General features: G+C 39.5%; 1 protein-coding gene across 8 annotated transcripts in view; it reads left to right on the top strand.

The window, feature by feature from the left end:
* The window catches only part of LOC140211695 (transcription factor RFX3-like), a 329720-nt gene that overhangs the window by 185834 nt on the left and 130311 nt on the right, over positions 1 to 13575 (top strand). For 7 of the 8 annotated variants that reach the window (XM_072281764.1, XM_072281762.1, XM_072281761.1 and 4 more), the window contains exons 3-4: positions 2329 to 2453; positions 11156 to 11235. In XM_072281764.1, coding sequence (XP_072137865.1) covers positions 2337 to 2453; positions 11156 to 11235 — 197 coding nt within the window. In that variant the 5' untranslated portion in view covers positions 2329 to 2336. The remainder of the gene's footprint in view (positions 1 to 2328; positions 2454 to 11155; positions 11236 to 13575) is intronic. The other variant, XM_072281765.1, reaches the window with a different exon arrangement.

Here is a 13575-nt window from a genome sequence, read left to right as displayed (position 1 = left end):
AAAGAAGCAGAATTTGGGATCCCAAACCTCAAGAAAGGTGAACCCTCAGGGCAAAACTTGGTGAATGTAATTATATTAAGAATTTGACAGTTATATTGATGAACTTGATTAAGTGTTGAGTGAAAATACCTAAGATATTTGTACAGTGCCCTTAAAAAGTATTCACCCCCTTGGAAGTTTTCATATTTTATTGTTTTATGGCATTAAATCACAGTGGATTTAATTTGGCTTTTTTGACACTGATCAACAGAAAAGACTCCTTTGTGTCAAAATGAAAACATATCTAAATTAATTACAAATATAAATTACAAAATAATTGATTGCATAAGTATTCATCCCTTTCAAGCCAGTGTTTAGTAGATCCACCTTTGGCAGCAATTACAGCCTTGAGTCTGTGTGGATAAGTCTCTATCAGCTTTTCACATCTGAACTCTGCAATTTTTCCCCATTCTTCTTTACAAAACTGCTCAAGCCCGATCAGATTGCACGGGGATTGTGAGTGAACAGCCCTTTTCAAGTCCAGCCACAAATACTCCATTGGATTAAGGGCTGAACTTAGACTTGGCCACACCAGGACATTAATGTTGTTGTTTTTAAGCTATTCCTGTGTAACTTTGGCTTTATGTTTGGGGTCATTGTCTTGCTGGCAAACAAATCTTCTCCCAAGTCAAAGTTCTCTTGCAGACTGCATCAGGTTTTCCTCCAAGATTTCCCTGTATTTTGCTGCATTTATTTTACCCTCTACTTTCACAAGCCTTCCAAGGCCTGTTGCAGTGAAACATCCCCACAGCATGATGCAGCCACCAGCATACTTCACGGTAGGGATGATGTGTTTTCGATTATGTACAGTGATGGCCAAAAAACTCAATTTTGGTTTCATAAGACCATAGCGCCTTCTTCCATCAGTCTTCAGAGCTCCCATATGCCTTCTGGCAAACTCTAGCTGAGATTTCATGTGAGTTTTTTCAACAGGTGAAGCACCTAGGCAACTGTTGTTGTATGTGCAGTCTCTCCCATCTCAGCCACTGAAGCTTGTAACCCCTCTAGTGTTGTCATAGGTCTCTTGGTGGCCTCCCTCACTAGTCCTCTTCTTGCACGGTCGCTCAGTTTTTGAGGACAGCCTGCTCTAGGCAGATTTACAGCTGTGCCATATTCTTTCCATTTCTTGATAATTGACTTAACTGTACTACAAAGGATATTCAATAACTTGGAAATTTTGTTGAATCCATCTCCTGCCTTGTGCTTTTCAATAACTTTTTATGGAGTTGCTTGGAGTATTTTTTTGTCTTTGTGGTGTAGTTTTTGCCAGAATACTGGCTCACCAGCAGATGGACCTTCTAGGTACAGATGTATTTTTACTACAATCAATTGAAGCACCTTCACTGCACATAGGTCTCCAAAAACAGATCTCTATTTAACTAATTATATGACTTCTAAAACCAATTAGCTGCACCAGTGAAGATTTGTTGTGTCATATTAAAGGAGGTGAATACTTATGCAATCAATTATTTTGTGTTTTATGTTTGTAATTAATTTAGATCACTTTGTAGAGATCTGTTTTCATTTTGACATAAGTCTTTTTCTGTTGATTAGTGTCAAAAAAGCCAAATTAAATCCATGGTAATTCAGTGTTGTAAATCAATGAAACAGGAAAACTTCCAAGGGGTGGGGGGTGAATACTTTTTATAGGCACTGTATATGTTTTCAGAATTATTCTTTGATAGTTTTCTACATACTTTAATACAAGGCAAATTTTTGTTCATGGTCAACAATGTTTTTGTGATTTTGCATTCCTTTGTGTTATTTTCTGGAAATAGTGAAAAAGTTATAGGTTGGTTTCATTGTTAATGCATCTGTTTGAAAATCTTTGATTGAATTTCAGAGGTATAATGAAAGCTTTCACAGAAATCACCCCCTACATTTGTACCTTAATGGCAGCACAAATTCTAACATGGTTTTTGTGCGGCAGTTCAGTTTGTCTGATATACACCATTTTAACTGCTGTTTGCAATTAGCTCATTAATTTCAATGCATATCCCCTGCAGTGGACCAGTGTTGGTCAATATACAATATGTTAGTCTACTGGTTCACCAGGCTGGGATTTTTGTGCTCATTCAGTTTGATACAAGGTTGAATAATGGACTGGAGTTTGCAGAAGTGGACAGCAGCACCATCAATCTGTATCAATGACAATCTAAATTATGTGGTATATTGCCATCTTTTTCTTTCCAGTTGGAATACCAACTTGACATCAGGGTTTATTCCTGCTCATGTTGAGAATTCAGTGTTTGAAAGAATACCGCTTACTTCTCCCTTGTGTTTCTTTAGAGCCCAATATGCAGACTTCTGAGGCTGGTTCAGACACCACTTCAACAGTGACATTGCAGACCTCGGTGGCAGGACAGCAGGCAGTGCAGGCCCAGGTGGTACAACAGGTTCCAGTTCAGCAGCAGGTCAGTCATTCAGCTGGTTTATCAATGAAACGGTTTTCTCCTTCTCTTTTCAGTTTCGTTTTTAAGATAATTGATAATCTTCTAACAGAAATTGAAAGTTTGTCTCAATATATCCCAAACAGCCCCTTGGAACAGAAGGCTGTTTTACACAGCTATATGGCATTAACCCTGACAAAGACCATGCATCCCCCTCCAGATTCCCATGGCAAAGAGTTATTCCAGAATTGGGTAGCTGGCCACCTCATTCCTATTGTTACAGCCTTTTGGCCTATGTGCAGCATTGTTTAGGCTCTGTCTATGTTTTCACCACCAAGTAAGCAAGATCTTGGTGCCTGTATGACTGTTCTAGTGATGGAGCATTCTGCCAAATAACTTTGACAATTAATCAGAGAACCATCTGTTGAAATCCACTTTCTTCCTTTACATTCATCTGGTGCTCTTGTGAAGAAGGAATATATATTTGCAATGTCACCGTGAACTCTAAGAAAGGCAGAGTATTATGTAGTCTCTAGTCTGATGGGGTGTCACAATCACTTACCCTAAATTTCTGAAAATTACTTCCCCTCAATTACTGGGTGATAGTCATAGTTTTGTTTACAACCTCCACTCAGAGAAATACTTTGACATTACTGGCAATTTGATGTTGGCATATTTTCAGTGAAATGTAAAGTCTTTGCTTGTGTAGTTAGCACTGGATCACCAGACACAAACTTCTTTGGAAAGGTAGTAGTTACATTTAATCTTGGAAATAGGTTTGCATTTATTAATTTTTTTTAAAAATGTGAGTGAGTGTGTGTGTGTGCGTGTGTGTGTGAGAACATTAACGAGTAGCCTTAGTGAATAACACCAGTTTCTTTCACAAATTGTACACAGCAGTCTCTATGTGCCACTGGTGGAGGAAATGGATTTGTAGGTTAATTAACAGGGTGTCTGTTTAGGGTAATGATTTGTTCTGGGTGGCATCAGATTTCTTGAGCTGCACCAACAAGAAAAGTGGAGAATATTCCATTGCACTTCTGTCTGCAGCCTTGGAGAATGGAGCTGAGATGATTGACATTCAATAACGACTACCTTCCTTTATGGAAGTACGATTCCAATCATTGGAGTCCCTTGTTGACCGTTGACTTCAGGGCGACTTAATGCTACACTTAGTAAATACACCCTCGATGCTTTTCTCATCTGATATTTGGAATTCAGTTCTTTTGTTCAACACCATGGCAGGCCTTGAAGCTGAGTGAAATCCAAACAATGTTATGGCGAGCAAATTATTGTTGATGACTGCTGCTTGATTGCACTGTCAATGTACCCACCAGTTGCTTCACTGATGATTATTCTTTGTCAACAAAAGGTGAAATGCCAGTTGCAATGAAGAAGATGGGGCAGTTTTGGAATCAAGATGTGCTTTCAATAATGTTGCCTGCTATGGAACAATCAATTATTCCAATAACCATTGTGGTTGTTGAGTTAAGAAAACACTAGAAGATGGTCTCTGAGTTCTTGATGAGGTTATCAACAGCTTTACTGTACTTGGCAAATGGATGGTCTGTGGTGATCGGTCTAACCTTTGAAGAAAGAGCCACTGTATTAGCTTTTGAATTGTAATTAACAATGTCTGCCTGTAGGTTTTAATCATTGGTCCAGACTCCCTTATTTTGGAGCCATAACAATTGCCTTGTGCTAAGTTTGAGAATTGACTATAAAAAGTCAAAGTCGAGTTTATTGTCATATGCACACATACCTGTATGCACAGGTGCAATGAAAACTTACTGGTTGCAGCATCACAGGCATATAGCATCACATAAGCAGCATTTATGAGAAAAACAGAAATTAAATGTAAATTAGATACAGCATTTATAAGAAAACACAATTAGAACACAATAAAAGCAAAATTCCATTTTAGTGCAAAGTGGTCATAATGTTACTAAACTAGTGATTAGGGTTTTGCTACTTAGTAAAACTGGCAGTTTGATGTTAGCATGTTTTCAGTGACGTGTGAAGTCTTTGAATGATTACAGGGAAGTAGTTGTTCTGGAACCTGGTGGTGTGGGATTTCAGGCCACATAATACCTATGCTCCTGTCCAATAGTAGCTTTAAAAAAACTGGCATAGCTTGCAGGGTTAGAAGTTATAGAACATAGAAACATAGAAAACCTACAGAACAATACAGGCCCTTCAGCCCACAAAGTTGTGCCGAACATGTCCTGACCTTAGAAGTACCTAGGCTTACCCATAGCCCTCTATTTTTCTAAGCTCCATGTATCCATCCAGGAGTCTCTTAAAAGAGCCTATCGTTTCCACCTCCACCACTGCCGCCAGCAGCCCATTCCATGCACACCATTATCACCAAATAGATCCTTGACTTCTTGACCAACAGACAGTAAGAAATTGCATATGACCCGTCGACCATTACCAATTTTTATCGATGCACCATAGACAGCATCTAATCTGGGTGTGTAACAGCTTGGTATGGCAATTGCTCTGCACATGACTGCAAGCAACTTCAGAGTTGTGGACATAGCTCAACACGTCATGGAAACCAAACTCCTCTCCTCCAGCTCTCTCTTAGCTTCTCACTGCCTTAGTAAAGCAGCCAACATAATCAAACACCCCACCCTCCCCAGTTATTCATTCCTCTCCCTTCTTCCATCGGGCAGAAGATACAAAAGTCTGAAAGCGCATATAACCAGGCTGAAAGGCAGCTTCTATACACTGTTATAAGACTTTGAATGGATCCCTATTATAATAAGATGGACTTTTGACCTCACAACCTGCCTCATTATGATCTTGCTCCTTATTGTTTACCTGTATTCCACTCTGTTGGTAGCTGTGACATTTTATGCTGTCTTCTGTTATTGTTTTATTTTGTTCAACTGTTGTCACCGATTAACTGAACTCTGAAGATTCTCACTCGTTCCTCAACTACATTTTATTTATTTGTGTACAAAGAAAATAACATGGCCTCAGTCACCACAGTGTTCTGAAATCTGAACAGAGAAATGCCTTTTTTATACAGAAGTGACTAGCAGTTACGGATATTGACCATTTGGTCAAATTGTATGTTCAAATTTCTTATTTGCAAGATCAATCGCCATTCACAATACAGGTGTTAAATGTTAATAGAAACTACATGCTAACAACCGATGATACTTTGAAGTTGGTAAAGTAATTGTCCCCCAATTGGTGTGTGGCTTGCATTTTTCATTACACTTCTTGTCTCCGTTTGCCAATGGCTCCATTTCCCTGCTGTGCTAAATAAAGCTAAGTTCTTGAAAGACTTTTCCTGCCTAGACTGACCGCGCACAATCTGCAAACCATCCTTGCTGGATATTATCTTAGTCCCTACCTTGCTGCAACTTCCACCCCTACTTCAATGCACTGTATAATTTGACCTCTATGAACAGTACGCAAGACGAGCTTCTCACTGTATCTCGGTGCATATGACCATAATAAACCAATTCCAATCTTTGATGATAGATGTTGCCTTCCTGAGGTAGCGCCACCTGTAGAGCCTACCAATAATGAGGAGGGATGTGCGATCATATTTGAATATAAATTCAGACCAATAGCCTGAAATGGTAAAAGTCTGGAGAGATACCATCTTCCCCATCAGCCTTTCCTCTTGTGTGCCATTGACAGCAGAATCCAACTTAAATGATGCCTGCTCAATGTCAAGGCTCAAGCTTTTACAGTTGTACTTTTGCATTTGTTTTTGCAGAAGTTCAATGCATTCAGGTCCTCCTGTGTTCTAAGCACGGACGCTTGTCCTGTCAACTCTGAGTGTCACCTGAATGTGTGCTTGGAGGAAATATGAGCAACGTGTGAATTTTACCACCATAACTTCTGATGAAGTGTTTTAAAACATGCATCTGCTCTTTCTTGAGTAACTACTCTCTTTTAACAACAAAGCACGGAAAGCAGGTGCAGGCTACATTTAATTTGACGGTGACATTCAGGATCTTGCTAATGAATGGTGCAATTAGTTGTTGTTTATTTGATTTTTCAATAATATTTGAGTAACCGTGTGTGTGTGTGTGTGTGTTTGTATAAAAAACATGGTTTCATTAAGCATTCTTGGTCATTTAAATGATTCATTATGGATTATATGTAAAAATACATTAGTTGCATGCTCCATCACGTTACCATCTGATACTTGCGCCTCACTTAAAGTAGAGACAAAGCTAGACCCTCATTTTTCGGACTCCTGTCGTTTCTTTGAACTAGTTTAATGTTTTGAATTTTCAAAACTTAACATTAGTACTGTTGGTTGTTGAAATGATTTTAATAAATAAGGACCATGAAGTTGGCAGACTGCAATAGGTATGTGCAAGTTAACTGGAGATTGCAGGGCCAACCATTTTCATTCTAAGGTTGTCTGTCTCAAACTCTTTTATGAACGATGTCTCTCTGTTAACCCACTGACACCACTAAATTTTCTTTCACATATTCCCTGACTTGGAGCTACTTTACACTCTAACTCTTGAAGTTTTCCCTCTACTAGCCTGGCTCCCCTTACCTCAGAACCTATACAGGAGGCTGTTGAAACCATGGACTTAGTTCCACAACTCAATGAGATTGTGCCTGATCACTGATCTAGCTGTATAAACAGCTTTCCCCCTTTTCCCAGAGACATTATCTTACACCTTTGGTCAAGGCCATCCATTAAATGTAGTGGAGGCTGGTTAACTGAGACATGTTGGGTCAGTATATTTTTTGGCCCATTTAAGCATCTGCCCAATTAGTTCAAGTTTCATGGATATAGTTAAAAAGGTATGAAGTAGACAAACTACCATTTAACTAAGTCAGGGGTCCCCAACCTTTTTTGCACTGTGGACCGGTTTAATACTGACAATATTCTTGCGGTCCGGCCGACCGAGTGGGGGGGGGGGGCTGGGTGGTAGGATTCCCAATGGACAAGAGTGACAGTCAAATACGTTGTTTACCCAGAGAAAGACTACAATGACCATGAAGTCTTGGGCGGGCACCAGTGCGCATGCGTGACCTGCGCATGCCTGGACCTGCTGATTTTTGGCAATTCTGTTTGGGGGGGGGGGGGAATTAATCATGACCGGAATATAGGTGATAAATGGCTAATACACTCAATTTCGTTTCTAAAAGGGTTTATCTAACGAATCTAATATTAAACACACAGTGCATATTTTCCTCGCATTAATATAGTGGTAAGTCAATTATCAGGGGAGCTTGAAGTAAGTGTTGAACAAACTTCCAGTAGAAGTGGTAGAGGCAGGTTCGATATTATCACTTAAAGAAAAATTGGATAGGTATATGGACAGGAAAGGAATGGAGGGTTATGGGCTGAGTGCAGGTCAGTGGGACTAGGTGAGGGTAGCGTTCGGCACGGACTAGAAGGGCCGAGATGGCCTGTTTTCCGTGCTGTAATTGTTATATGGTTATATAAGTAAGTCAATAGCATCATAACATTTTAAATAACGTTTGGATATTAAACACACGGCACATATTTTCCCCGTATGAACATATAAAATCATTACAACACACCAATATCGCTGAATCAGTGGGAGCCCTGGGCTTGTTTTCCTGCAACAAGACGGTGCCATCGAGGGGTGATGGGAGACAGCGATACGCGAAGGGGGTTCCTTATGTCCAGTCTATTCCGCAATTTAGTTTTCGTTGCATTCATTGCAGAAAACTCCGCTTCGCAGGAAAATGTTGGAAATGGAAGCAACGTTTTCAGTGCTTTCGTGGCTATCTCAGGATATTTGACTTTGATCCGGAATGCCGGCAGAGATGTTATGTCAAACATACTTTTCAGCCTGCCGTCATTTGCAAGCGCGAGGAGTTGATCTCCTTCCCACGCTGACATGGATGACGCGCGGTTAATGACCTCGCGTGCGTTCAAGCTCAACAGTGGGCGTGACAGGGAATGAGGAAAGGTGCAGCTGACTCATATCACCAAATCATATTGTTTCCTCGCGGCCTGGTAGCGCATGCTTTGCGGCCCGGTGGTTGGGGACCGCTGAACTAAGTAACAAATTATAAAGGCCATAAAATATAGGAGCAGAATTGAGCCATTTGGCCCATCAAGTCGGCTCTGCCATCTTATCATGGCTGATCCATTTTCCCTTCCAACCCCTTTTCCCTGTCTTTGCCCTGTAACCTTTTATACCCTGACAAATCAAGAACCTATCAACCTCCACCTTAAATACACCCAATGACCTGGCCTCCACAACCGTCGATGGCAATGAATTCTGTGGCTAAAGAAATTGCTGCTCTTCTCTGTTCTAAATGGATGTCCCTCTGTTCTGAGGCTGTGTCCTCTGCTCCTAGGCTCCCCCCAATTTACAACCCACTATGGAAAACATCCTTTCCGCATCCACTCTACATTGGCCTTTCAATATTCCATTGGTGTCAATGAGATTCCCCCTCATCCTTCTAAATTCCAGCAAGTACAGGCCCAGAGCCTTCAAACGCCCCTCATACAGTAACCCTTCCATTCCCAGACTCATTCCTCTGAATCTCCTCTGAACCCTTTCCAATGTCAGCACATCCTTTCTTAAATAAGGGGCCCAATACTGCTCATGATACTCCAGAAGACACCTCACCAGTGCCTTGTAAAGCCTCAGCGTTACATCCTTGCTTTTATATTCTAATCCTCTTGAAATGAATGCTAAGATTATATTTGCCTTCCTCACCACCTATTAAGTGCATGACTGTACTCTTCCTGACACCTGTCCTGGGCCCAGCAATTACGAAAAAAACAAAATAGCGCCTTTACTTCCTTCAGAAGTTTGCGAAGATACGGCACGACATCTAACACTTTGATAAACCTCTTTCGATGTATGGTGCAGAATATATTGACTGGCTGCATCACATCCTGGTACGTGGAAACCCAATGCCCTTGAATGGAAAATCCTTCAAAAAGTAGTGGATACAGCCCATCCATCATGGGTAAAGCCCTCTCCTCCATTGAGTACATCTACACGGAGTGCTGCCATAGAGAAGCAGCGTCCATCTTCAGGAACCTTCATCATGCTCCCTTCTTGCTGCTGTCATCAGAAGAAAATACAGAGCCTCAGCATCCACACTACCAGGTTTAGGAACAGTTATTACCCGTCAACCATCAGGCTCTTGCAACAGTGCGGATAACTTCAATCAACTTTGCTTGCCCCATCACCAAACTGTTCCCACAACCTATGGACTCACCTTCAAGGACTCTTCATCTCATGTTTTTGATATTTATTTATTTATTATTGTTGTTAATTTTATCTTTTGTATTTACAGTTTGTTGCCTTTTGCACATTGGTTATTTGTCCACCCTGTTAACTGCAGGCTTTCATTGGTTCTAATGGGTTCTGGATTTGCTGAGTATGTCCGCAAGATAACTTCGATAATGATTTTACTTTGAACTTGAACATAGGTTTAACATGAGTGGGGAAAGTTTTAAAAGAAACCTGAGGGGTAACATTGTCAACCAGAGGTTGGTCACATTTAATTGCTAATGAAATTGTTTATTATTTCAAATAATCATGTGGAACTATTTTTAACTGAATAGGTATATTTAACAAAATTCTTGAGCTCTCGAACATAACCAGATTTGAAATTAACAGGAATGCCTTTTGAGATTGAGTTTTTGTTTAACGCATCATTTTCCCAGAGCATAACCTCATCAAAAAATTGAAGGATTCGTAAACAAAATCGTAGTGAATACAGAGCTAGTTTATGCAATTTCTCCTTACAATTTTATCTTTGGAATCCAAATGAATCAATAGTGAGAAACGCGCAGAAGTGGCAATATTCAGTGGAGGTCAGCATAAATTTGGACTGAGTGTTAGGAAAAACATGGTACATGATTATCTTCAACCAGCCATTGGTAATTAAATTATTCAAGACCTGCCGGCCAGCCAAGTGGATTTTTGAGCTTCTGAATCAGAAATGCACCTAAATATTTAAGAAAATTTTAAATAATAAACAACAGTGAAGTACGTAGCATAATAAAAAATGGTGGTTAATTGAAGAATAACTGTAAATTAGTCTAATATTGAGCAGAAATGTTGAGCATACATGAAGGCTTGCGTTTTGCCATTGTAATGAGAAATCAAAAACTCATAGTCTTCACGGTTATTATATTTTGAAGCTGACAGAAGCTTTGTGGTTTCTGCACAGGCATATTTTGGGGCAGAAATCCCAAAATTGCTCTTAGCAATTTGGTGCTCCTCCACAGAATGTTGTCTTTTTGAAACCTCCTCCACTAGTGGAAAGATGGCAATTTCAGTATTGACAAATTATTCATTGTGGAATATGTGAGTTTTAAATGGTGAACAAAGGCATGATTAGTAATTTCTGTGGGCCTAGAAATAAATAACTGTTATAATGTATTGTAATCCCTTCAGGTAGTGGTGTTTCATTAAATACATGTTTACATTTGATAGATTCCAAATTTAGCTCGTGTATAGCTTATAATCTTTCTTTTCTGTTATAATATTGGCTAAAAGTTGTGTTTTTCCTTCTTTCTTGTTCACTGTAAAATTCTTAAATATGATTGACCATTCAGCCTGTTTGATGATGTCACAATGTCACCTTGATCATTTGATAGCAGTGAACATTAGGAAGCTGTGTGGCAGGAATTATTCAATTGTTTAAGTGAACTTGTGAAGCTTTGCCATTGAAAACAAAACAAACATGTTTAAAGTGTTACAAAAATAATTAAACACTCTTTTATTTTTCAGGTACAGCAGGTGCAGCATGTCTACCCAACACAGGTGCAATATGTGGAAGGGAGTGATGCTGTTTATACCAATGGAACTATGTGAGTCACCTTCTGATATTGAAGTCAAAGGAAATGAAAATAGAGGAGGTGTTAAGCAGACTGCCAATTAGCTATTGCTTATTTTACGCTATTGCCAAAGGCTTCGTTAGCAGCTTCATTTCTCTTTTCTGAGTCTACCTTTTGTTTTAATTAGTCAACTATCTTGTATGGGCTGGAGCAGATAATTGTATGATGAACCAGTAAAGCTACAATGTACACTATTCAGGGAAGAAAGAGATCAGATACAAAATATGTACATTGCTTTGAAGGAATAAGATAAAGAGCATCTGAAGCTAAAGCGTTAATGACAAAGGAAGTTAAAGTCAAGTGAAACAGAAAAAGGAGACAAACAACAAATGTCAGGAGCAAAATGCAGTTAGTGACCGAAAAGGATTTGGGAAATACCATTACGAACAGAAAATGTGGTGGAAAAATATGAGAAAATATTAGCAGACAGCATCAAAGGTAACAGCTTATAAAGTGCAGCTGGGTAATAATTAGACTTATAAATGACCAAAAGGCAATTTTCACTTAGAGACTGAAAACATGGTTACAATATTAAATATTTACATAAATGAATGTTCTAAATGGGTGTTGCATTGAAATGCCAGTGACTTAGTCTGTCAAGTACCTTGAATACTGCTTAAGGGAACCGTGCAGTTTACTGTAACAGCAATGTGCTGCCCTGACTGAGGCTTATTCAGTGGGGAGAAGGGACTGACATTGATTGGGGTCTGAGTCAAGTCATCCAGGAAGGTGGGTTGCTGAGAAGGGCAGGGGGTTCCTTATTGAGAATTTGAGTCAAGGATGGGACAAGCCAGTGATTGGGACCTAAAGAAGTGGTTACCAGCTGGCAGGAACTGAAGGTTGTGAATTGATGCCAGGGGAGACAAAATCAAAAAAGTAAAGGTATAGTACTATTTTCTGATCCAGTGTTGATAATTCAGCTATGATCAATAGTGGTTACCCCTGGAACAAGTCGGTCTATGGTCATTTTGAATTCTCCAAAAGTAATGCTGCCAAGAGAGCTACACTAATCAGATGAAATTATATTATGGACAGACGGAGCCCAGTAAAATTTCTTGATTGACAAAAAATTATTATCATATTTCACTTGGAATACATGAGTACTCCTCATCTTAGAAAGAATGAACAAAATACCTGAAGTGATGGTTGCTCTAAAAATAGAAAGAAGGGGGTAAATTATGGAAGGGGTAGCTTTAAAATTCTTTGTATAAAATATTATCGATGACTTGGTTGTCCATTAAGCCATCCTCAGTGTCTTCTCTCAGAATGATCAGAAACTAAGTTAGGATCTAGGTTTACTTGTATTGAATGCTATTCAGTGGTTTGATGAGATAGAATTATTGTTGATCCCACAAAATACTATGGTCACAAGAAGAAGGTGACATTGGGCTAAGAGCTCCCGCATTTTGCATCTTCAGTAGGATTGATATCATTGATATCACTGTATAGACCAGGAAGTAGCTTGACCAATTAATTATATTTAACCTTTTTATTGCGGCCTCCTGACACCCAGACATATCAAGAGGTAGATGTATCAAAACCAGCTTTCCCTTCTCTACTAGCCAAGGAGTTTAGAAGCAGGATTTCTCATGACGGCAGTAATATCAAGGGGCCTTGGCTTGTTTGGAGGGATGAGCAGCAGAGGTAAAAGACAGGTGTATCAAGGCCCTCATGCAGGGGTATGACTTCTGTAAATGTTAATATTGTGCTCAGCACCCCAACATTTACACAAATATAAACAAAATCCAAGTTGATTTGATCTTATGCTTCTAACTTTCCCAAAGTGTGAGAACAAAAGGCATTCTGTTCTTGCTGATAATAAATCCCAAATATTTTGATGGGGTAGAACTTCTGAATGGATGTGACTATAATCTACGTAACAAAAAATAGAAGTAGGCTGTCTGGCTGTTCGAACATGTTCCTGCACTCGGTAAGATAACTGTTGGTCCTCTACATTAACTATACTTCCTCACTTGATTATGTTTTCATTCACTGAAAGCACAAAAAAAAAACTTTGAATTAACTCGATGACTCATTATTCACAGAAAGCACAAGAGATTCTGCAAATGCTGGAAATCCAGAGTAATACACACAAAATGCTAGAAGAACTCAGCAGGTCAGGCAGTATCTATGGAGAGGAATAAAAAGTTGAAGTCCTGATGAAGGGTCCCTTCCTGAAATGTTTCTCTCCATAGATGCTGCCAGACCTGCTGAGCTCGTCCAGCATTTTCTGTGTTACACATTATTCATAGCTCTTTGGACGTCCCATTGCTGTCTTTCTGGTCAAAAGATAGTAATAAATCTCTAGGTGAA

The sequence above is a fragment of the Mobula birostris genome, chromosome 17, assembly GCF_030028105.1.
Source record: "Mobula birostris isolate sMobBir1 chromosome 17, sMobBir1.hap1, whole genome shotgun sequence".
Lineage (NCBI taxonomy): Eukaryota > Metazoa > Chordata > Chondrichthyes > Myliobatiformes > Myliobatidae > Mobula > Mobula birostris.
This window is presented reverse-complemented; position numbering and strand designations above follow the sequence as displayed.